Here is a 24062-nt window from a genome sequence, read left to right as displayed (position 1 = left end):
AATCAGAAGGTCAGCCAATAGGTATTGTTTTTTTTTTTTGTGAAAGTTTAATTTCATGGAAAACCAAAAAACAGTTTACAGTGTCTAAGTCCTCTACTGAAGCAGAGTATTGTTCAATGACGAATGTTTGCCACGAGATCACTTGATTGAAATACTTGCTAAATGACTTACATATTATGCATTCATCTACTACAAAGCTACTATGTGACGTTAAATTTGTACTACAAATTGCACCCAATCCAATTCTACAAGAACACACAAAACATGTAGAGTTAGATTACCATCTTGCTAGAGTTATGATTAAACGAGTAGACGTGGTGGTCAGGCATATACCATCAGCTTCAGGTAGCAAATTTGCTCACAAAATCTCTTTCTAAAGCTCAATTTGCCTTTCTGAAATCTAAGCTGCACATTTGCAATATGCATGCACCTAGTTTGGGAGGGGAGTATTGAAGAATTTAATTTTTGTAGTGATTGTATAGCAGATGTTTTGTAGATGGTATAAAGGTCTCAATGCCTAATTGATTCAACTTGTTCTACATATCAATTGTGATTGTGGAAGCTTGTTGAAATATCATTCAGAATCAATTTGTTATTCCAGATCAACATCTTTTGTAAAATGTATAAATAAGCCTTTCATAATGAAAATCGTTTGGCTTGTTTTCTTCCCTTTTATGTTGTCCTCTTTCCTTCTGGTCTCATGCTCTCTGTCCTTCTTCTTTGGCTTTCCGTTCAAGTTTATAAGAAGAGTATATTCAATTAGATTGTTGTTGGAAATCTGATGGTCCTCAACTATCGTGGAATACAAATGCCTTGCTACCTTCTTGCCTGACGGTTAATTGGAATTTGTTTAACTGAAAGAGACTGACGACCTACCAGATGAGAGGCGTGGTAGTTGGAATTGCTAGGACTATTTTTGTTGTTGTTGTCGACACTTTGGGCATTCTTGAATAAAATGGCACTGGTCTCCATGAAATAAGCAGACACCTGACAATTTCGAATAGGGATAGCCAGAATGGAGACAATGATAAATATTACAGTCTTGTCCTGATGGAGGCGGTCTGCATCCCATTGTTGGAGAGGCGGGGTGTGGGTCCTCTTATCGTAGAAGGGGAAACCCTTTTTGGCGTACCCTAACTACTCTCACCTATGACAGTGGGTCTCTGCCTTCACGCTTGTTCCTACACTCGAACTCAATCCTCCTCAAATCCATTGGTCATCTCTATGGCCTCATTCAACATAGCAGGTTGTGTGCCGATGATCTTGTTACATTGTCTGTCATTCAATCCAGGAAATAATTTGTTCAGTCATGTACCCATGTGAGCAAGACACATACTTTTGCATCCAATAAAGATACAACTAGAACATTTTTTTCAGTTTTTAGGATAGCTAGAAAAACACACTTGTTGGATTGTGCGGACAATTTGTGTTGACTTGGTCTAAGTTTCAAATGATTGTATCCTCTAAAGCAGATTCTTTTATGATTTAGTCATTCAAAGATTGTTGAAACCCAAGTCAACAAAACAAAGTCTTTCGATTTAATATAATAAGAAAATATAGCAGCTATAAGTTTGTTCTCTTCTTGGTAACCTTGAAGTTAAACAATTATGTCTCATACACAAGCTCACAATGGCTTCAAAGAAAGAAGGAATTGAAATATCACAGAACTGAGGTTGACAACTTCATTTCATGCTAATGTTCTAAAGGGATTTCTTTTTTATGAGGCATTTAGTTCCACTATTTTTTCATCAACTGCCTACTGTCATCAAGTTTGGAGATGAGAAATCTTCTTTAATTATAACTACGTTGCATGCATTTCGACCACCTCATCATTTGTGTCTTCTTTATCATCATTGCATTTTAGCTAATGGTGGAGGACTCCTTTTCTTGATTGCGCACACATCACCTTTTGCATCAAGAGTTTCCCATGTGGTTCTTATTTTGTACCAAGCAAGATTGCTTAACCATTTCTTTTGGGATATCAAGGTGAGATTAAGTGGAGCTTCAACATCTGATTTTTGAATATAATTTGGGCATGCATTTATAAAAGAGCTTTAATTAAGGAGTACACTAAAAGAGTTTTAAGTAGACCACTCAGGAGTTTTATTTTGTGACTGAAACCAACCAAATTGGTAATCTTGTTTAGGACAAAGTTGTTTACGATTTGTTCTAGGTAGCAACAATACTATTAAAATCTTGTGAAAGATTCGTAGCTTCCCTAGAAATAGTGCTATTTGTGGCATCTCGGTACTTTACGTTGCAATTAATGTCTTAAGCTATATGAACAAGATTGGATTCAATGATGAGGTTAAAACTGTAACCAATTTTTGAATAAGTGATCTACCAATTACATATTATGAATCCATTATAATATAGTTACTTTGAAGGACCTTCAAAAGTAACCAGCTTCTATGAACTTCCCTTGATTGATAGTTTGTGGTGCTATAGACAATATTCCACCATTGACTAACTAGACTCTTGATATTTATCTAGTCCAACCAGTCTCTGGAGATTCACAGGCATTCTGCATCCTTTGGTTACTTTGAATAAGGTGTTAGATATTCAACGCGAACACAATGTTTGGCCAAGTAAAGAAAATCTTATCGCTTTGTCAATTTTGTGTAATGTTATCATATCTTTATTATCTTCAGGAGACAAAGATGTTGGCCCTGTATAGTTCTGAGTATCTTCTGATTGAAATTTTTTTTGTCTATACATTGAGGCGAGAATGCAAATTATGCCAATGTGGTGGAAATTTGCTTAAATGAGCCAACTTAAGTTGAATAATTCATTTCACAAGAAGACATCTCAAAAAGGTCGAAGCCCCTTCTCCTTTCTCCTGCCTTTGGGGTATACGGTTGCTTCGGGATTTGAGTGGAAAGAGGAACACCCATCAACTAAAGTGTCATGCATGTATTGTTTGCAGTCCAAATTTGTAGTGCCCACAAGAATAGGAACTGATCTCAAAGGAATTAATCCATCACATATATATATATATATATATATATATATATATATATATATATATATATATATATATATATATATATATATATTAATGTTTAATATTTTTTAAATATTATTATCATATCATTTCTTAGAGTAGAGGTCCATAATTGGAGTAATTTCCCCACATGGAAAGTGTTGTAACATGGTGTTAAATTTTGTCACTGCAGAGAGTGTGACCCAAACCCATATCAAATGCAGCAAAAAGTGCCAGATCGGGGTTATGTCCCGAATTTGAGCCTATCTTATGAATATCAAGCCAAACCCAGCCAGTTTATGCAGGTGGATTGCCTGAACCAACCAAATTTATGTTGGTATATTAAACATTTAAAAAAATTGCTAAACTTATTATTATCATTGCATTATGTCATTTTGACATTTTATGAACTTTAAGTGGTTGCCTTTGGGCTTATTTAGGGATATGGATGTTAATGGGTTGGATTCTAATTGAATGTACCTTTTTTTAATCATGTATGATCTATTAGTGGACATTCATATATTCAGATTCAAAATTGGGTTAATTCTAATAGTATCTTATCTCTATTTTTAAATTCATAGTCAAAATTTGATTTGAAACTGACTTTACTTTTCACATCCAAATCTGAAACTGATTTTTAAATAAAAAAAGGAAATAATGATATGTGCAGAGTTTACTTTAACATATATGGATATATAAAGGAAGATTGAATGGTGAATATCTTGTTAGAGTCACTCAGTCATTTCATCTGAACTGTTTGATTTAACATAATACATGGTTAACAGAAAAAAAAATGACGGACATTTTTATCATCTCGTATTAGTTCATACTTTTTTTTTCTTGTTTTTCTCTCAACCATCCATCCACTTCAATGAAGGATGCTAAATGGTTCGAGAACTTTGAAAAACCAAAGTCACCGATTCACTCATTTTGCATATCAGATATAGAATACATATATTCCAAATTAATATTGAAATTGAATCTCTTATTTTGAATCCAATCCAATATCTATTTAAAACCACCAAATCCACGTGCCAGGATAATCATTCTTTGAATGTGAATCCGGTCCGATGTATTAATAGATGCCTTTTGTTGTTTCATATCTGGGCCTTCTAATGGTAGAACCTGGTGATTAAATCCCAAGATCATCTGTTCAGGCCATGACGGATGGCGGCTACAAATGTAATCGAGTTCCTTTAGAAAAAAAAAAAGGAGAAAGATGAAGGTACGCTTGTCAATTAAAATCCCCATCTCGCCGCGATATCTTCAACCGTGACCATTTATGGCTATTTACAGTGCATATATCGGTATTTTAACAAGGTATTGACGCACTTGTAATTATAAATATCGCGTTATAAACACTTTTCACTTTCAAACTGTTTCAAATCCTCCAATTGTCGTTTCTTCGGCCTCCATGTTTCTGAAATAATCTATTGCTAAAAGCATATCTACCACGTTAATTAGCAGATACGTTTTTTCATTTCTTTATGAAGTCTTCATTTAAATAAATGATAAGAAGCATGCAAGTGTGCACATGGGTGGCAGCAGAAGGAGCAGGCACCAGGCGAGTGCTTGGACGCAGTGCAAGGAGGGAGTGGGACCTCTGCCTTCTCCTCCTTTTCCTCCTCTTCTCTGCAACCACTCGTGCGATCCTTCTCTCTCTCTCGTACGTGCCACGACCTGATTCCAAGCCATCGGTTCACTTCTCCGTGGACTGATCATTCCCCTCGTCTCGGGCGCGGCGAGGAAGAGAGACAAAGATCTACGGAGATTGTGTGTGTTTCTCTGTCACTCCCAGCAGACCTTCTGCGATTATAACGACGACGACAGTATCGAACTGACAAGAAAAACCCCAAGAGATCACTTGGAAGTTCAGTTTCGGTCCCCTGCCCCGTCCCTCTTCTTCTTCTCCTTCCATTGCCTCTTTCATCGAGCTCCGCCACAGAAACAGGGAGGAAGGCCGGAGGCATCTTTGATGTCAACACGACGAAAGCCCCTCCGCCACGTTCCTGTCGTCTCCCTGGGCTGCAACTGCCGACGGGCAAAGGTCGCCGGCCTTACCACCAAGCTGCTCAAGCCCCGACACCCTTCCGCCGCCCCGCCGCGACCGTCCTCCTCCACCTCGAGCTCGCGGGAACGGTTCTTCTCCAGCGACGATGTCTCCAGCAGCACCGCTCCGTCGTCCTCGTCGACAAAGACCAGCCGAACGGTCTCCGGCTGCAGGCCGGACTCCCGCGCCCTTCCGCGGAGCCTAGGCGGCGGCGTCGCAGTCGTCAAGACCTCCGACGACCCGTATCTCGACTTCCGCAATTCGATTCTCCAGATGATCATCGAGAACGAGATCTACGGCCGAGACGGCCTCTACGAGCTCCTCCGTTGCCTCCTCTCGCTCAACTCCGCCTACCACCGTGACGTCATCCTCCGGGCCTTCGCCGACGTCGTGGACGGGTTCTTCCCCTGAAAACGGGAGCAGATTTTCGTTTTACGCCAAGCACCATGTTGTTTGAGAGAATGACCGAAACGACCTCGCATTTTCATGCGCTCACAGAATTGCCTTAGCGTGAGTGAAATCGAGGTGGTTCCCGTCATTTTGCTCAAAAGGGTCTTGTCTTTCTTTTCTTGTCTTTGTTCTATAAAGAGTTATTTCTTGTAACATCTACCAAAGCTCAGCTAACTAATGTCGAAATGTGGTTGTGTTTATCTTTCTCTTGTTTTTGTCTTTAGAAGCAATGTAGCGTTTTCTTCTTCTTCTTCTTCGCCTTGATTTTCCTTAATTTTTAAATGGGAACATTGATTTGATGAAAAGGGGGGCCTGGTTCTCGGGCAACAGTACGAAATTGGTCAGTGTGGGGGCATTTTAACAGAAAAGTAAAAGGCATTGTTACGTGGTAGGTGGTCGGCGTGCATAGTCAATGGCCTTGTAAAACCCGCAGTATGGTTATTGATCTTGTCAAGGTTTTTATGATGTCTCCCCAATTCAAAATTGCAAAGTGAAGATCTTCTCTTTTTGCTTTGACTTCCAGTTCAATGACTGAGGGACAGCAATGACGGTTTTCATATATATATATATATATATATATATATATATATATATATATATATATATATATATATATATATATATATATATATATATATATATATATATATAGATAGAGAGAGAGAGAGAGAGAGTTGCAACAGCATATATTGAAGACAGCACTGGGAATGCAACTTGTTTTCTTCACTCTCTCTCTTTTTGAGACGGACAAGATGGAAGATGGCAGTGCATTTGGAAGGCAATAGTTGATGGCAGAGGCTGTTGAAGTTGTCCGAAACAAAGAGGTGACAGAACTAAGGTCACTAAGAGATCGATGATGGATTGCCTTTTTAATTTGATGTCTGCTTCTTCTTACAAGATGAACCGGCAGACGGGTCTGCCGAAATTACAAGCGTAATCTTCAGAGGCAACAAATTTATGCCACTATTTTTGGATGCTAGATTCTAAAACACTAAAAAAAAAAACATTGCTTAGAGGTACTTTGTTATTGTTCGGGAAGAAGAAGAAAGGAATATCCAGTAGTGTTATGTTTTAATTCAAATTGATTTTTCTTACAAACTTGATATTTCACAGCCAACATTCTCGTGTTCTAATAGCTGTTAACTTTTTTGTGATTTAAAAAGCACTTTGAAGCTAAAAAATGACTTAATATATAGATTTTTCTTATATTAAATTACTTTTGTAATGACGCCTCCAACATTATTAAATTGGACAGGAATTTGATAACTTTTTAATATTTCTCTCTCTTTCCCTCTCTCGTGGTGGTAATGATAGTATCACGTTAGGATATTCACTTAGAAGACCACCTTGATCACCTCATGAATATAAATCCTTTTAAGCAAAAGTTCAATATTCGACTTATACAAAGCGTGGTTGAAAATTAAGAACAATAAATGATGTTATCTATTGTTAAGGACCAACAGTCCTTAGCCCAGCGAGAAAGATGGTAGCTTGCTTGGCAAATGGAAAAAATATAATGCATCTTGTAACTGTTCTCTGAATCTGCCGGAAAAGTTGGAGGAGATTCAATGAAATATTTTTAAAAGTATTCATGAAATAGGGAATTGGGGAGAGTGGGAAAAAAATAGAATGCATCTTGGCCTTCCGATCAGTTGGTTCTGATGGGTTGTCCCGGAGATAAAAATATATGAGAGTTAGGTTATATAGTTTTTAGAATATAAGTACCAGTAAATATGAGCATTTGTTATACATTATAAACGCCGTTGGATCTCGCGGATTGTTTAAGGGAGCTCCAAATTGATCAACATATGTTTCCTGCTAAGTAGCCAGCAGTACTGGAAGAGGTAGAAATTTTGGTGAGAGGGACGCCAATATATAATTTTTTTAATTGGATTAAAAAGCACTAACATGTAAATATATGCACTTCTATATGGGGTTTTAAAAACTAAGGCCTGCAACTAAGCAAATAGTCTCATGGGTGTTCATGTAATATATATAACCAACTGAAGTACAATAATTGGTTCCCTCAAACACATGATATTGAATATTATTGATCATGATTAAATGTAATTAATTGTATACCAACTGGCAAGCCATTAATTACCCATGAAGTGAAAATAATTGAAAGCCATTTGCATTAAAATTTATACGTAAAAGATTGTCTCACTCTAGTTTTCTGAAGGTGATGGGCCACTAGAATTCTTGAAGGTTTAGCAGAGATTGGTACCAGCCTGCTTTAGATGAGCGTAGAGTCTGGTCCACTCATGGCATCATCCCGGATGGTTGGCCTTCTATTGGTGGGAAGGAAGTTTGCTTGCAAATTGTTTCATGTTGGAAGTGGCAGTCTATGGTTTCAAGGAGAAAGACTGTATTTTCATCGCTGAAGCTGTCTTTGTTTTGAGGCAGCGAGAAGCTCAAGAGGAGAATTGGATGTCGGAGTAGATTCCATGTGAGCAGCTGTTTCTTAGGGTCGCCTGTGTTAGAATTGTCTCTATTGAGCACGTTCGAGGTGGATGCAGTTAGTGTATTGTATTCAAATTGCATGAATCTTTTTTACATATTCCGTTCGTTGTATGTTCGCATACTTCGAATTTAATTGGTAGTTGAAAAACTTTATACGTATTTGAGTCTAACTTTTAAATTTAAATCCGAATATGACCAGAATCCTATAGTTAAGTTCACAACTTATCAAATATGAACTGCATTATATATTCTTTTTTAACAACAGACTTATATATATACATGGAAAACTGCTGGCTACCTTATGGCTAAATGGTCTTTTTTTTTCATATTTTGTTGCTAAAAACTGTTGTAAAAAGTGCATTCTATTGTCAAAAACTATGACCAACCAAGTGCTATCTTAAATGCATTTTTTGGGATGATTTCAGCGATACAAAATAATAATAAAAAGATTATCCAGCCATAGAGGTAACGGCTATGTTCATAAAAAATTTGAGTGGAACCCAGACATTAATTTTGTAGGGTCGACTACCGGACATTGTCGTGCATGAAATGAGTTGCCACACACTGACTGTTGCTTATGACATTATTGGAGTACGGTTGAATCTCACTGTACTGTAGGCGTTAGGAACCGAGCAAAAAAATTTTCTAGTTTCTTGGCAGGATGAAAAGTTCAGAATTTAAAAAGGCTGAAACAAATTTTTTCAAAAATTTTTACCAAGGTGAAAATAAAGATTTCAAAAATTAGGGCCAACTTACACGGAACCTGGCCTCAATCGATGCCGGCTGAGTGTTACACGAGAATCCAAGCTCGCACTTTTGGGAAACAATTTGTAGTTTGAAAAATATTTGAAGGAGTAAGAGTTGGGCAGCTTTTCCATTTTTGTGCTTCGACCCTGTGCTTCCACCATGTTGTTGTCATCGGAATCTTAAGTTTCAAGACCACTCCACTCCTCAATTGCATGCCCGGAGCCAGAGAGGGACAAAATTATTAGTTCTTGGCCGAAGAATTGTACTAAAAGGAATGGTGCAACAGAGTGCAGTTCAAAAGATGACTGCGACTGTCTGTAACTCGTCTTTGATAAGAAACAGAGCACAGTTTCCCAAATTATACAAAAATGATGCGAATTCTTGCGAAAAAACACAAAACTACGGGTCCTGCACAACTCAAGGGATCGAGAAATTTCAGGAGTTTCAAAAGAATAAGGATGCCTTTTATACACAAGAAAAACACTGTGCAAACGCTGAAAAACTTTTCAGGTTTGTACCGTTTATCCTGCAGCATCAAACACAGGTTTTTCGTTGGATTCGAAAAAACTTTCCATCAAAAAGGTCAAAGAACATCAAATCAACCCGCTTCCATTATATATATATATATATATATATATTTCAAGAGTCGAGGTGGATTTCAGGGACGCGGAAGTTGTGTGGCTCTATGCAACGATCTTTTTATGTTTTTCAAACTCGGTATAAAACCAAGCTTGCTCAAAGATCCACGACCAGTAATCCAGGCAAACGGGACAGAACCTTCTTCTCCATGCACATGGTTTCATGACGGGACATGGTGAAGGTCATGAAGATCACCGATTCTCAAGGAGTTTTGACCTCCGTTTACCACATTCATATTAAATTGTACGCAACCCTCGAAAATGGTTTCTCCTTTTCTGAGAAAAAGTGCTCCGACAAACACATTTATCATACACAAATTGCATGTGTGTGTGTATATAAGACAGCGTATGCTGTCTATATTTTTTTTTATTAAAAAAAATTATGTATTCTTTTTCTTCCCAATGCCATTAATTCACATGGTCCATACTATCTTCAGTAAGTGCCAATGATGAGTTTGATGGCGATGCCTATTAAGTGGTGTGGTTCTTAATGATCAAACACATGAGGGAGAAAAGGATCTAGGGATAGTGTTGTATACTCCTAATTTAAAATGCTTTTGTTTGCACCCTATCAATCTCTTTACACGAACTTGTCATGGAGTACTTTTTTCTTTATTTTAGCTATCAACCAGTAATTTTAGAATTGAACTGTATATAAAAGATATGCCACAATTTATGAGTTTGTTCTTGAACAATTCATTATTACTGTTCCAAGAGCATGGTCACTCGTGTTCTATCTATTTTTTTATTAAAAAAAAAAAATCACCGGCTCATGCAGGTGGCCTATAAACATTAGTCGATAATTGCTGCAAAAAAGTTTTGTGGCTTAATCTGTTTGCGTTTCTTTTCAGAAGCATGCTATCATCCTCGGTGCACAATGGGATTTTGTATAGTTTGCTTGATGCAAGACAAATATTGTTCTTATTAGCATACGTGCTCAAAACTTCCCTTGAGGTGATTTTTTTTTTTTCCCCAATAAGAATTGCAGGCTTCTTCCAAGGTGAAGGATAAACTTGTTACATACTGCTGATGAAAGTGAAAACTTTTGAGGAGCTATAACCTCATAGATGGGATTCTAGTCCTATAAAAGTTTCAAAAAAATAACAAGTTTATGGTGAAAGTGGTATTTCGAGTTTGAGTAAGCCATCTTGCTAATTCTTGTGACTGGAGAACACAAGTTACACCAGAGTTAGTATTGAGTACTGGCATGGTTATTTGTTCTTATAACTCATGAATTAGTACTGATTTAAATCCTTGCTCTAACTAGAATTCTAAAAATTTTATCAGTCAGCAGATTATCAAGCTAGAATTGGTGTCTCTATTAGAATTTAGTAGATGATTGGCTGTTATGGGCACCTAATATGGTCATGGAATGGATGGTGTGAAGGATTGGATTTTATCAAAACTCTCATTTGGCCCAGTCCATCATCCTAAGATTGACCTATTTTCCTTGCTAACAATAATAATGGTGTACGGGGCTTGCTTAAGTTCTCCAACTACATGATTATCCTATACCAACAAAAATAGGCCATGCCCAATTCATAAAAAATGATTTTGGGCATGTCATATATGGCCAATAATATATATATATATATATATATATATGTTGGAATTCCAGCCAGAATATCGCTTCCAAAAGCTAATTATCAAAGAATTAAAGCAAAACCCTCCCTATCTAGTTTATCTTTTTCAGAGCTTGACATTGTGATGTTCAAACTCATACTCTAAATCCATCGGTATTTACTCACACAAATCTTCCAAATCCATCCATATGGCTCCACGGAAACCACCAAAATCATGAGTCATCTCTCATAAACTTGGGAAACTTAAGCTTTGCTTAGCCTTGACAAGTTCGCCTATCATGGCGATTGCTATCTTTTGCATAAGCGGAAGTATCAGTAAAGGCTTTACTGATGTATTTGCTATCTTTACTGATGTTCTTTTTGCATCAATAAAGAAATGTACTTTTATGGTATTGGCTTCTTGTCTGCCCCTTTCCTTCTTGATCAAGTAAAACTAACCGTGATTAATATCCCTCATGTGACAACTACATTAATTAAAATACCTCCAAATGGTTTTTGTTGATCAAATTCAGACTTGCTTTGGTGTTGGCTTGAAAAAAAAAACAGAAAAAGTTGGCCCCGCAACCACCTAAGCTGCAAGGCCAACAAGTAAATGGGAAAGAGTACAAAGAAGAGAAAGAGAACCAAATGAAAGGAAGAGACCAGGGAAACGTAAATAGAGAATTGGCTTGCTGCTTTGGATGTATTCTTAACCATATCTGCTTTACATCTTAGATTCAAATTCAGATTTAAATGTGAATGAAGAAAATTCTATACCATATCTGAATTCATATCTGAATCTGGATTGACTTTTAAACTGAATCCAAACCGAATTACAATTGTTAAGACCCAACTTCCAAAATGTCTGGACATTAGGTACAGGATATTTATTTAAAACTAAATCTAATCTGAGTCCTGATCCGAATCCATCTGAAGATTCAAAAACCAAAATCGAATATATTTGGATGTTGTTTTTTCAAATCCAAATATGATCCAATTTCTTGGGTATCAAAGTTGTTTACAATCCATGTTTTTTAAAAAATCGGTTTCATATCATATCCAAATTGAACTTATTGACATCCCTTTTTGTGATAGCATTGTAAATGGATCGATCATATACAACTTCTTGTTGTTCTGAGTTTGAACCAAATTGGATCTAATAACAAAATGCAGATCAAATCACTAAGCAGGTTTTGTGTTTTGTATGCAGCACTTTCTTAATTAATTAAGCGAATCCAAACCTAAGTCCAATCCAGCAAATTACAAAGGATTTCCAGATATAAATATTAAATCTGGTTTTGTGAATCGGGACCAAATTTAAATTTGATTACACGGGATCGTCTGAGGTTCAATTCATTAACTGGATCCAACTTGAAAGAGAGCCGCTTACACCTCATCCGAGTAACTCACAGGCGAATAAAAAAGGAAGATTGCAGTTCAGTTTACTATACATGTCCACACCCTTGACACCAGATTGTGATACATGATCCGCTTATTTTGGAGGAGCCAATCCCGCAATTCTCACACATTTAAGTGTTAATGGCATCTATGAACACTGAAAATAAATATGAAAACTACTACTTCTATCATTCCTACCAAAGACTTGTTGTCTACTATATGAAAAATATATATTAAAGTATGTATATTATTAATGAGAAAGAAGGGACATTCGACAGAACTATGCTGAATAAATCAGATATGAAAAAAAAAAATTTAATAACCGATTAAGATTGGATTGAGACATAAGAAATGACATCCAATCAGATTCTGAGTCGGATATATATGAATAACCAATGGTCGATTTAGTTTTAGACAAATATAGTGTACTCAACGCCCTTCCATTTTGAAAATTGGCTAGATCTTGTTCAAAATTCGGATTTGTTGAATGTGAATGTAAAATCATATGCGGATCAGATTCCAGAAATCGTATTTCAGATTTGGGTTTGGATTTGACTTCTCTTTATTTATGTTTGAATCCCAATTCAATATTTAAACAAGCGAATATGAGTATATACAATTCGAATCTAATCCATTGACATCTTTATGTGAAACTTATAAACGCAAGTGTACTATTTTCAATATAAGAAAGATTTTAAAAAAATATGCTGTTCTCCAAGTTGGCACCGAGGAATTGCTTAGGATCAGATCATGAGTATGTTGGCCAACTTAAAAGCGACTCTGCTTTTGAAATAAGTATTTGCCATTGAGTGGAATGATCAGAAATTCCACCTTACGTTTGTGGAAAAGACGCCGACGGGCAGCTTTTAGTGTTTTTTGTGCATGAAACTGAACGCCAAACAGCGCGCATGCAATAACAATAGCAAGATGACTGTTTCCGGCTGTCACCTGAAAATGTCTGCTTATGATCACTTTTAATGTTCCTTTTGGAAGAGAAGAGGATAATAATTAAAAGTTAGAATACGGCAGCCCCACTTAACACAAATGTTGTAAAAGGGAAAAAAAAAGGAACAACAACTAATTTGTAAATTATATAATTAGTATAAAAATAACAAGAAATTAAAAAAAAAAAACAACAACAACTAAAATAACAAGAAAGAACATATCAGGTAATCCAGGCAAAAGAATTGATGAGCAGTAAGAGCAAACCATATCATAGGATGTGTGTTTAAGGTCTAAACATATAATGCTAAATGAATTGCGATCATCATAAAATCTAAAAAAAAAACGCAACATTTTGTAAATCTGAGTTAACATCACCAAGTGCTGATTGAAGTTTAACATCATTAAGTCAACAATGAATAACCATTGAGAACAATATTGATCAGTTTTTACAATATTATTAAGTGGATTACTTGGAGCCGTAAATGCTTCCTTTTTTCTTCTTCATTTAGTTGCAGGAATTTTGCTTTCTTGATTATTTTGTTTCATTTTTCTAGATTCCATCTTGGCTTAAAGCGAACCTAGATGGTATCAAAGAAAGGTCAAATAATGCATAGGATTTACTGCTGAAAACATCAGATTATGTGAAACTTTTTAGTTAGTGATGAAATTAATAGTCCAAATTAAGCTAACCCAACTGAACCTGTAACTGATAAAGTATAACTTCTCTAAGGCCGTATGGCAGTTGCTGGCCATTAGAGACAGTGAAAGAGAGGAGAGAAGAAGAGTACTGGCCATGGCCAGTGCTGCCATGTGAGTGAGAGAGAGAGAGAGAGAAATTTGAAGGCAGGTAGTGGTGGTGGCCGCATGGACAGGTAGCAGCGGGCTGCCGGCAGCGGTGGACCTCTTTAGCAGAAATTTTTCCCCCTTTCTCTCAGTCTCTCTCTTAACAAAGGACAAGGGAGGTGATTGAGAAAGATCTCTTCTTCTTATTATACTATACTATAGGTATAAGATTACACTTGATGGACATATGTTTGTTTGGAACAACAAAATCTAGACAGCATAAAACCTTCGCTTAAACCCACCGGCCATCCTTTTTCTTCTTTTCTTTAACTTTTTAAATTTTATTAAAAACATGGGTGTGTAAACTGCGAATTTTGACGGCCAAAGATATTCAGAAAAGTACTGCAACTTCTTTTAATTTGCAAAAAAATGGAAAAAGTAAAAAGTTTAATTTGTCTTGTGCAGTAGCATCAGTAGCGGAGCTGCTTGTTAGCTGGGGTGAGCCACTGCCCATGTCAACCATTCAAAAATTCAATTATAATGTCCCAACATCACAGTACCCACCCCAAATTTGTGTCGCCAAGGTAAGTGCCCCACGATTAAAAAATCATGGCTCCGCCACTGGGTCTTTTGGCCAGAAGATCAAACTAGGTCTGATCTTTTACACGGACTTACTGTCCTCAAATTTAAAGTAGAGCGTGTTGAACTGGATCCATGGAGCTATTAAGGTCACTGGTTTGAGTGGCATGGGTACCGACCTGGCTTTCATCAATAAAATACGAGCAATTCGTTAGGAGACATGCATTTGGAGCTTACAGTAGGCACCGATACAACCCTTGACTACCGATACAACCCTTGACTTTTACAGTAAAGGAAACATACAAGAGTTTGAGCTCCCATTCTAATACATATTTGTATTGTTTCACTTTATTTTGTATTAGGGAACGTCACACACTAGGGAAAGAAAAGAGAGAAAAAAAAATCATGTTTGATCCTACTTTGCTGGATGGTTAACCCTCTGAATTCTTTATTTTTTTGTTCCTTCTCTATCTCAAAATTTGTAAATCCGGTTCCTTCATCTTTTTGGCATCTTCTTGCTTACTGTTTTCTTTACTGGATCGGTTTTAGTTCTTTACAATTTTATTGTAAGTGATTGCCAATTTTTGTTGTATATATATACTGTTGGAATAAAAGGTTAAGGGGTCTTTCCTCGGCAGGGTTGTTGCGGACTAAGACTGGTTAGTGCCTCCCGGCCAAAACTTTCTACAGAGTCGATATTTGAAGATGTTAATATAAAAATAAAGAAACAGAATTCCTTGTGATAATGCCGCCAGATGCATGCACGTAGAAAAAAATAACAGAGTCGACATTTGAAGATGTTAATATAAACATAAAAAGAAACAGAATTCGCCGCCAGATGCATGCACGTAGAAAAAAGGCAGAGTATCTACACAATTATTTAATTCTTGAAAACCTTTTACCGACCGTTCAATTACTGCACGAAATGTCCACAATAGGATCCGAGCCAAGGGAGGTCGTCCGGGCCCTTGGCCCCCATAAAAAAAAAAAGACAATTTTAATTTACATTTAAATTTTAAAAAACTCATGTATTCTATACAAAATTTTGAAAAATGATATTTCGACTCTTGTCAAAATTTTAAAACCCTAAGGTGACTTTTTTTTATGAAAAAATCTTTTGGTTTCCTTCCTAAACCGCAACATAATCAACAAAGGAAAAGCACCTCACGGGTAGGTCAGACAATCCTAGACTTGTGGCTACCATGAACATTAAATTCAGAATCCTTGGTTTTATAAAATGACAATATAGGTTATTAATGCAACACGCATTGAAAAACTAGCAACTTCATGCTTCCACATAATGATCATCATCAGCATAAAATGCGACATATATATATATATTGGCCGACTTTAGACGGACAATAAATACTTTCATTTTCTAGATCGGTAATTAAGAAAAAAAAAATGAAATTTTAGTGCTCGATGGATCTACTCCTCTTGCTGCCAGTTGCTGATATACAATGGTTGCTTGCAGAAACATGAAGGGTCAGTATCTTCAGAATTATTTAATTCTAGAAACCTTTCACCAACAGTAAAATGTCATGAGAAAAGGTTCACTAATCAAAATCTGGCGCTTCCCCACCAACTTGGCTACACCACAACCCCATCAATAATGAAGGGAAAATCCATAGTTTTTTCCATAAACTATATAAATTAAGGCAAAAGATCAAATGATTAACATGCGAATTTTCTATAAAAACCAGAGCGCGATGCAATGCTGGTGACTCAAGAACGAATGGGGGACAAGAAACCTAAGCATGCACCTCATCGGGATAGGCACATGGATACCTTAGGTTTCATAACTAGAGACAATGTAGGTTACTGGATCACACATTGAAAAACTATATATATATATATATATATATATAAAGAGAGAGAGAGATTCTTTGGCACGGGAAAGAGAAAATTTTGACAATACGAATATTTGACAAGAAGGCCAAAATATAATTGGCCCAAAACAAACTTCAACTGGGGACATTTTTATCAAAGCATACACGGTGGAATTCCATCTGCCCCTCACCTGGAACGGTAGATTTTCAAGAAAAAAAAATGTTTTAAGGGGGCGTTTGGTAGTTTAGAATTTTGATTCTAGAATCAAATTTTCAAAACCAAATTTCCACCTTAACTTGAAATTGGAACTGAAATTTTCAGTTTCAATTTTTCTTTTGAGTTTAACAGTATGGAATTATGATAATAGAATTAAAATTAATGAATTAAAGTTCTAGAATGCATGACTTAAGACCTTCCTGATTTGTGTCTCAAAGTGAGATAAAAAGATTCTAGAATCATAATTTCACCCTTAAGGTGGAATCATAATTCTAGAATTTTGATTCTGAAATAAGTTTATAATTTCAGAATCAAAATTCTTTCTTTGTTAATAAACTTCTAATGAGAATAATGATTTTAGAATTCCATTGATTCCAAGTGAAGCAAATGCCCCCTAAATCGTTCATATGGCATAATGCATGAACCAGGTTCGATTACTTAGGAGCAGACACAAGTGGGTTCAATGCCCAAACCTACTTGGCTCACTGAGACCAGACCACCAAAGCCAAGGTCCTAACTTAACAGAGGTTAAGGTGGAGGCCAGTTGTCAAATTCATGGAGGTGCACCTGAGGCATCTAGTCAATGGCTGGCCATAACCCCCTGGTTTTTGAAAAATAAAATTTTTTACTATTAAACATTTTCAAAAAAGTTTAATTTTAGTGCCTATAAAAGATTTTAAAACTTATAAAACATCCCCTCTTATAAACAAATATTGGCTGAAACCTTTGATTGATTAAATGGGATGGACGAAAGGGAGCCTGACAGAGGTTATTAGGGATGTACACGAGTTGAGTTCGGCTAAAGTCTCAAATTAAACCTGGGCTCGAACTCAGCTCGAGATTGAGTGGACTAACTCAAGCTCACCTCAACTCAAACTTAAGAAAGCTCGAATTCAGTTGGCTCTGCTAAGCTCAAGCTGAGTTTTAGTTGGAGCTTAGCCGAGACATTATTAAAGAAGATCATTTTTTTTAAAAAGAAGGAACGAGAGAATTTGAAACTCAGACCTCAAGGTTGGTAACAAGGGGAGTAATAACATTGAATCATTTTGTACATGTTCTCTTACTAGCTTCATTTGAGTTTATACACAATCAAAGCTCGCCTCACATGAACTCATTTACTTTTTAACTCAAACTCGGCTCGTTTAATCAACATGACAAGCTGAAGCTCAACTGGAGTTTAATTAATCGAGTTTCGAACCTAGCCGACTCATTGAACATCTTTAGGGGTCATAGCCTCACCTGTAATTTTTGAAAAAAAAAAAAAAAAAACTCTTATAATTTATAAAAAAAGTTAAACATATAGGTTGACCCGTTGCAAAAGTTTTGAAAATTATAACTTGGCTCTCCCAAGAAAAAATTCTCAGCTCCACTTTGACCCAGTTTTTGGCAATGCGGCTTTTAAGAACTAATCATAAGCAATGAGATTAGGATCGAGGAGTGTTTTCTTTCTTCCGCCTTCCTCTCTCACGGTGAATCTCGTTGAAACCCACATTAATGAAACAGCAGCGCATTTATGCGTGTGGCTCGATGGATGCCGCTTCGAGGGGATGACGGGAGGCGACAGAACCTCCTTCTTCTTCTTCTTCTTCTTCTTCTTCCGGCGCAGAGTTTCACGCATGCAAGTCTCAAGGAGTTGACTTCCTTCTGAAAAAACTTACAGTCGGGTTCTGTTTTTCTCTAGGCTAACCATTAATAGGCTTAAATTTGAATTGTTTCCATGAACCACCGAAAGAAATTTTAAATTGAGCATGATTTTATTATACCACGCCAAAAATTTAATGCCCTTTTTTTCTGTAAAGTTTTTATAAATAATTTTTTTTCAATCATCCCAACATTTCTTGTCATCAGGCTTCACAGTAAACTAAGCTCGGCAAGGCTAAGCTTTGCACCGGTGTTATTAATAGCATCGCCCTGATCAATCAGCCAATTGGAATCAAATCCGTGATTCAATTCTATATCCTATTCGAAACTGCCATATTGTGCGATCTGTTTAAAATATATTTTTTTCGCACATTTTATACACTTTTCATTTTTAGTTATTTTAAATATTTTTGAGTTATATTTTTCAATATAACTGTTTTTTATTATTACTTTATAACCGATCCTCAATCGATTCAGCTGAACTGGAGAATCAGCCAAATTTAGAGAATCGGACAACAATGGTTTGCCGTTGCTTTGTGTAAGTGACACTTTATGAATGTCTCATAAATGTGCCTAAAATTTGAGGTAGATTGACCAAACAATAGTTATATTGTCTTATAAATCTGTCTCAATTTTCATAAAATCCAAGAGAACACTTACAAAGTGCCTCTACTGCCAAAAAACTCTTTTGATAATCTAAATGTAATTTGTTGTATTTGAATAACCAATTAGCAAAATATTGATATAAGTTTACATAAAGGAGAAAAAAAAAACTTTCTCATGAGAGGCGGCGTGACAGAGATCAAGTACTTAAACCTTTCATAAACTGCATTGTTTCTAGTTCATGAATCTATCTAAAAGTTTGGGATAGATATATGGACTATGGTAACATGGTGTATTATGAATTCACCTCAACCTTTGTCGTAGATTTATAAGACAGTAACAACTTGTTAATATTGCCAAACTGGTTCAGAAGGTCACTGATCAATTCCTCAATAAGTTGTAAGATCATAGTGAATGTTCGTCGCGTTTGAGCAGATGCTATATTTACAAATTTACTTTTGATGCACCGATCTAAAATTTTCACTACGCAGGTTCCCATGGGTTCCATAATCTTAATTATGGTTTCTCTCTTTAGATTTCTAGCTCTGCCACCCAATGATGAAATGATAATATACAGTTCTCTCTTGTGAATTCGCACTATTGAACATTAATGATTGTGATATATTCCACAGTGAATAGCATATGCAGAAGCAGTTGGGGATCTGCCTGCCCCCACCCATTCAATTGAAAAAGAAAAAAAAAACTGTAGCACTATAAACAATAGTTCTTATTTATCTTGCCTTCATGTGAATGAGTCAGACCACGACAAAATATCTTTGTCACATGAAATTGATCTCTTGACTACGTTACCCCATGTAAAAGTCGCATGTAAAAGCCTTGCGACTTCTACATTGGTGTGAAGAAGTGTTGTCTGCATGGCCTTGATTATATATATATATATATATATATATATATATATATATATATATATATATAGTCAGGATAGAGTAATAACTCAAAAGACCGAATCCCTTCTTTTACGGATAGTATATGACCACGAGAGGGCAATTGAACGCTATGTTCTTTGCAACTCACTGTTCCATGACCTGATCTGCACTATCAAGAGCACGTTGCTTTTGCCTTTTGGTTGAAGCTAAGAAAATGCACCGCCAGGATGACCTAATCTGCAGCTTTAGAAAAACTGCTCTTCCGGCCACCTAAAAGTGTCGCAGTGCAATTATTCGGGAGACATATATATATATATATATATATATATGGTGTGCCTGTAAGCTGTCATATCGATACTGATTGGCAGCAGCTAACCAGTTTATATCCATCGGTGGGAGAGTAATTAAATAAGCTATGACGTGATGTGATGGATTCCAGATCTTCTGTTTCCGCCACTCTCTTATGTACGCCAAAAGTGCGGTTCTCATCAATTTTGTCATCTTTGCACATGGCTGCAGGTTCCTTTAGATTCAACAGTCTCCAAACAGCTAACAATCTCATGGATGCTAAATCGTGGAGATCGATTATAAATTAATTAAATGACGCGAAAATATCTTTCTTAAAAGGAAAATAAAACGCATGGTGTATGGGACATTCTTTTGATTGATGGGTAAATTGGAAGAAATAAATATGTACATAATTGTTTTTAGTGGTATAGAAAAATAGGGTGGTCATGCGGTTCACATTTAAGAGATTCAAGGTCCAAAACCTATGGCCGCTGTCATTTCAGTTGTTTGCAACACTCAAGTTAAAGAGTATATAATAAGTTTATTTTGTTCATGAAGCAAGCCAGAATCTTGAAGGCATAAGAATAGGATCTTGAGTGTTTTACGTCAAATATGGCTTCTCCTAAATCAAATTGTACATATTCACATGTTGGAACCCTTGCAATAAGAATAGGATTATTGCAGACTTAGCTTTGTAATGTACATGAACGTTACGATACTTGATCAGCACCACATTGTGAAAATCATTTATACGATTTTTGAAAGATATGGTCTAATATTTTGTCACTTATTGGGTATTTATCGGAATCATTAAGTAAAACATTCTTAGACGGAAGCATTATCAGAGAGGCGCAGCTATCCACAAAGGTGGCACAGGAATGTCCATCCACTGGCGTTCCATGGAAAACCATTTATCCCGTGTTTGGTTCCTTGTTTGATTTGCAAAAATTACCGTGTGACTAGAGTTGGCTACTACTCGTGCCAGCCGTTGAAGTCTTTTATTGTAATTGAGTTGGACATATGGTGTTCCACATCAAACCTGTGGCCCACGACTGCGCTCAAAAGGCAAAATAAATGCATATTTGGAGAAGCAAACACTTTATAAAATCGCCATATTTACATTGATGAAGGATTGAAGGGACTACACATAACGTGCCGTTTGTTATGTGGGCGCGGCGTGTGATGTCATCAAGAGGAAGCCGTTGGTCAATCCAAAAACAGTAAATATCTTTTACAGTTGGAACTGCTTCCCCCCCATCTTCTCCCTGCTTTTAATTAATTAACCACAATGTTGACTGTACAGTCGGCTACAACAGTAAAAATGCAATTCAGATGTTTTTTTTTTCTAATATCTATTTATTTATTCATTTGTTTTTTGCTCGGTTCTGACTATTTTTGACTAATTTCAAGCGCACAAATATTGTAGGATTATCCATAACTATAGGTTTGAAAAAACATAAAAACTGATATCTTAATCAAATTTTACAGCATGACCATTTCATTTTTGAAACTCTTGTAAAATTTGATCAACACCTTTGTGAATATTCAATTTCGTGGAAGAACAAGAGAATTTTGGCCAAAAAAAAGCTGAATGACCAAATCTTATATATATATATATATATATATATATATATATATATATATAGAGAGAGAGAGAGAGAGAGGAGAGGGGAGAAGAGGGGGGATATAAACTGATCTATTTAGCCTCATAATAACACTTTTAATGTCAAAAATAACATTATTCTTCAATGTTATTAAGATAGCACCCTCCAAAAATCAAACTAAAGAAGTGGTGCCACCCAACTTGACCGGTGAAATTCCCCACCACTTGGTTAGAGAGAGAAAGAATAGGTTAGAGAGAGAAAGAATAGATGCTTTTAAGTGCTGAGAATGTAAAGAATTAATGGCCAAATGTAAATTCCCAGCATTAATGATAAGGAAAGCGGCCAAATGAATAGTCGTTCTTTAGCCATAATCAACCGTTTGATTCGGTCGACAAACAAACAGAATCTTCGTACTTGTTGGTAATTGCTAAACCAAGCGACAGCCCGCCATAAAAGCCAATAATTTAATTTTTCCATACAAAGTAATGGAAAAGCCCACCAACTTGTGAGTAATTAAATAATTTGTCTTCTTTTTTTTTTTCAAAAAAAATTTCAGGCGGACGATACGGACAATTGATCCACATACAAGGACATCTGCTGACAAGTTGACCCAGTGAAAGTGGGACTGTTCCATACGTGGCAGGTAAAGCGTTTTACATAGGAACCAAACATTAACAGACGTTCGAGCCAAATATCATTAGCCATAAGTAACGTAAATAATATTTAGCATAATGAAGAATTACCTTTCGATCAACCTTACAAATGATAGCAAACACGACACTCAAATGGTATACCATATATTCATTCAAGTCTTCAAACACAGAACCTTAAAAATATATACATATAGTTTTGAGAGTTTTACACCGAATGTGGTTTCCCCCAAATAAGCATTAAAAAAAAATATCATGCAGTGCTTACATGGATGATTGCCTAAGTTAAGGGTGGGCATTGGGCCGGTGAGCCTGGCCCGGGCCCGGCCCGATAGCCTGGGTCTCGGCTCGGGCCCGACCCATTTAAAATTAAAAATTATTATTTTTAATTCTAAAATAATTTTTTAAAATATAAAATACATTTAATAATACTAAAAAAAACTTTTAATGTAAACGGGCCGGGCCGACCTATCGGGCCCGGGCCCAATCGGGCTGGGCCGACCTATCGGGACCGGGCCCAATCAGGCTGGGCCGATCTATCGGGTTCGGGCCCAATCGAGCCGGCCCGGCCCAGCCTGACCCGTTGCCCAGGCCTGGCCTAAGCTGCTCATGTTAATCTTCTAGTAAGAGCTACAAGAATGAATGGATGGAATCAATGACCCTGTAAAAGCATCACAAATTGGATGTAGTGACAACGGTTCTGTGTTAATATGAGCACCAATGTATGTTGCATGGGGTTGATTCTCTTTACTAATGAAATGTACACCTGCCAAAAGTGAACGTGAAATTAATTTGTTAGATGGACTCCAATCTATGTTTTCTCATTGATCTCAAACCCCTTGGCCTTAGCTGATACATATTTTCAAGGTATGTTTGGCAAATAGTTTTACGAAAATAACTTAAAGATTGGAATAAATTTATTAATCATCTTCAAGAGTAATTTATGAATCTGTTTCAATTTTTAGGCATATGTATGGAATAATTACAAAAGGTTACGTTTACCAAACAAGCCCTTAATGACTTTCAATTAGTGAACATGAGATTAGAAGCTGGAACTGTGAATGGTGCCAAGTTGAAGGCTTTAGCTCAAGTCTCACATTACTGTCATCGTGGAGTATGAGCTTTCTCATGGTATTCACCTGACAGAGGTTGGTAGTTGGAGGTTGTCTAGGGTTTTCTCTCTCTAACAAAGTATAATTCAGCTCTAATGGAATTTAGTGTTACAAGCTAATTTTGATCGAGGTTAAAACCAAATTTGAACCCCACGAATCTAAAAGAGTATAATTCATCTAGTTGAATTTGGTTTCAAAAACTCAAGGGCACCGGTGGCTTATAAGAAGTAAAGCCACCCCCGTTTTGCCCACTTCTATGGTTTGAATATGCCAGTACACCATTCAATTCGAGTGTCATTCATACCACTATTTGTAGCCTAGAAAAATAGCACTAAAGACAATCAAATTGAAGATGTAAGCCAACCAGCTATGCTACACCTCTCAAGGAAAAGGGTTAGAAGCACTGACACTTTAAATTGAAACTTTTAAGGGAGAGTCAAGATATGAATAAGTAGCATTAAGATGAAAGCAAATAAGTTTCATGGGACTGATGTGGGCAATTGCCACACCAGCCCATATTAGGCTAGGTGATAATATGTGCCAAATTGTCATAGGTAACTTAAAACATATTATGCTTGAGTAATTGGGAATAGATGTGTGCTCCCATGTTTTCTTTGTGGAAATTAACTTAAT

At 36.5% G+C, this 24062-nt stretch overlaps 1 protein-coding gene across 1 annotated transcript; it reads left to right on the top strand.

The window, feature by feature from the left end:
- The first annotated feature begins 4531 nt into the window (after nt 1-4531).
- Nucleotides 4532-5683, top strand: LOC116267193 (transcription repressor OFP6-like). Its single transcript, XM_031648798.2, has one exon. It carries the CDS (start codon nt 4959-4961, stop codon nt 5442-5444), a length of 486 nt encoding a protein of 161 aa, XP_031504658.1. The 5' UTR covers nt 4532-4958; the 3' UTR covers nt 5445-5683.
- The last annotated feature ends 18379 nt before the right edge of the window (nt 5684-24062 follow it).

The sequence above is a fragment of the Nymphaea colorata genome, chromosome 13 (assembly GCF_008831285.2).
Source record: "Nymphaea colorata isolate Beijing-Zhang1983 chromosome 13, ASM883128v2, whole genome shotgun sequence".
NCBI lineage: Eukaryota > Viridiplantae > Streptophyta > Magnoliopsida > Nymphaeales > Nymphaeaceae > Nymphaea > Nymphaea colorata.
Note: the sequence above shows the minus strand (reverse complement) of the source record. Positions and strands in the feature narration are given on the sequence as shown.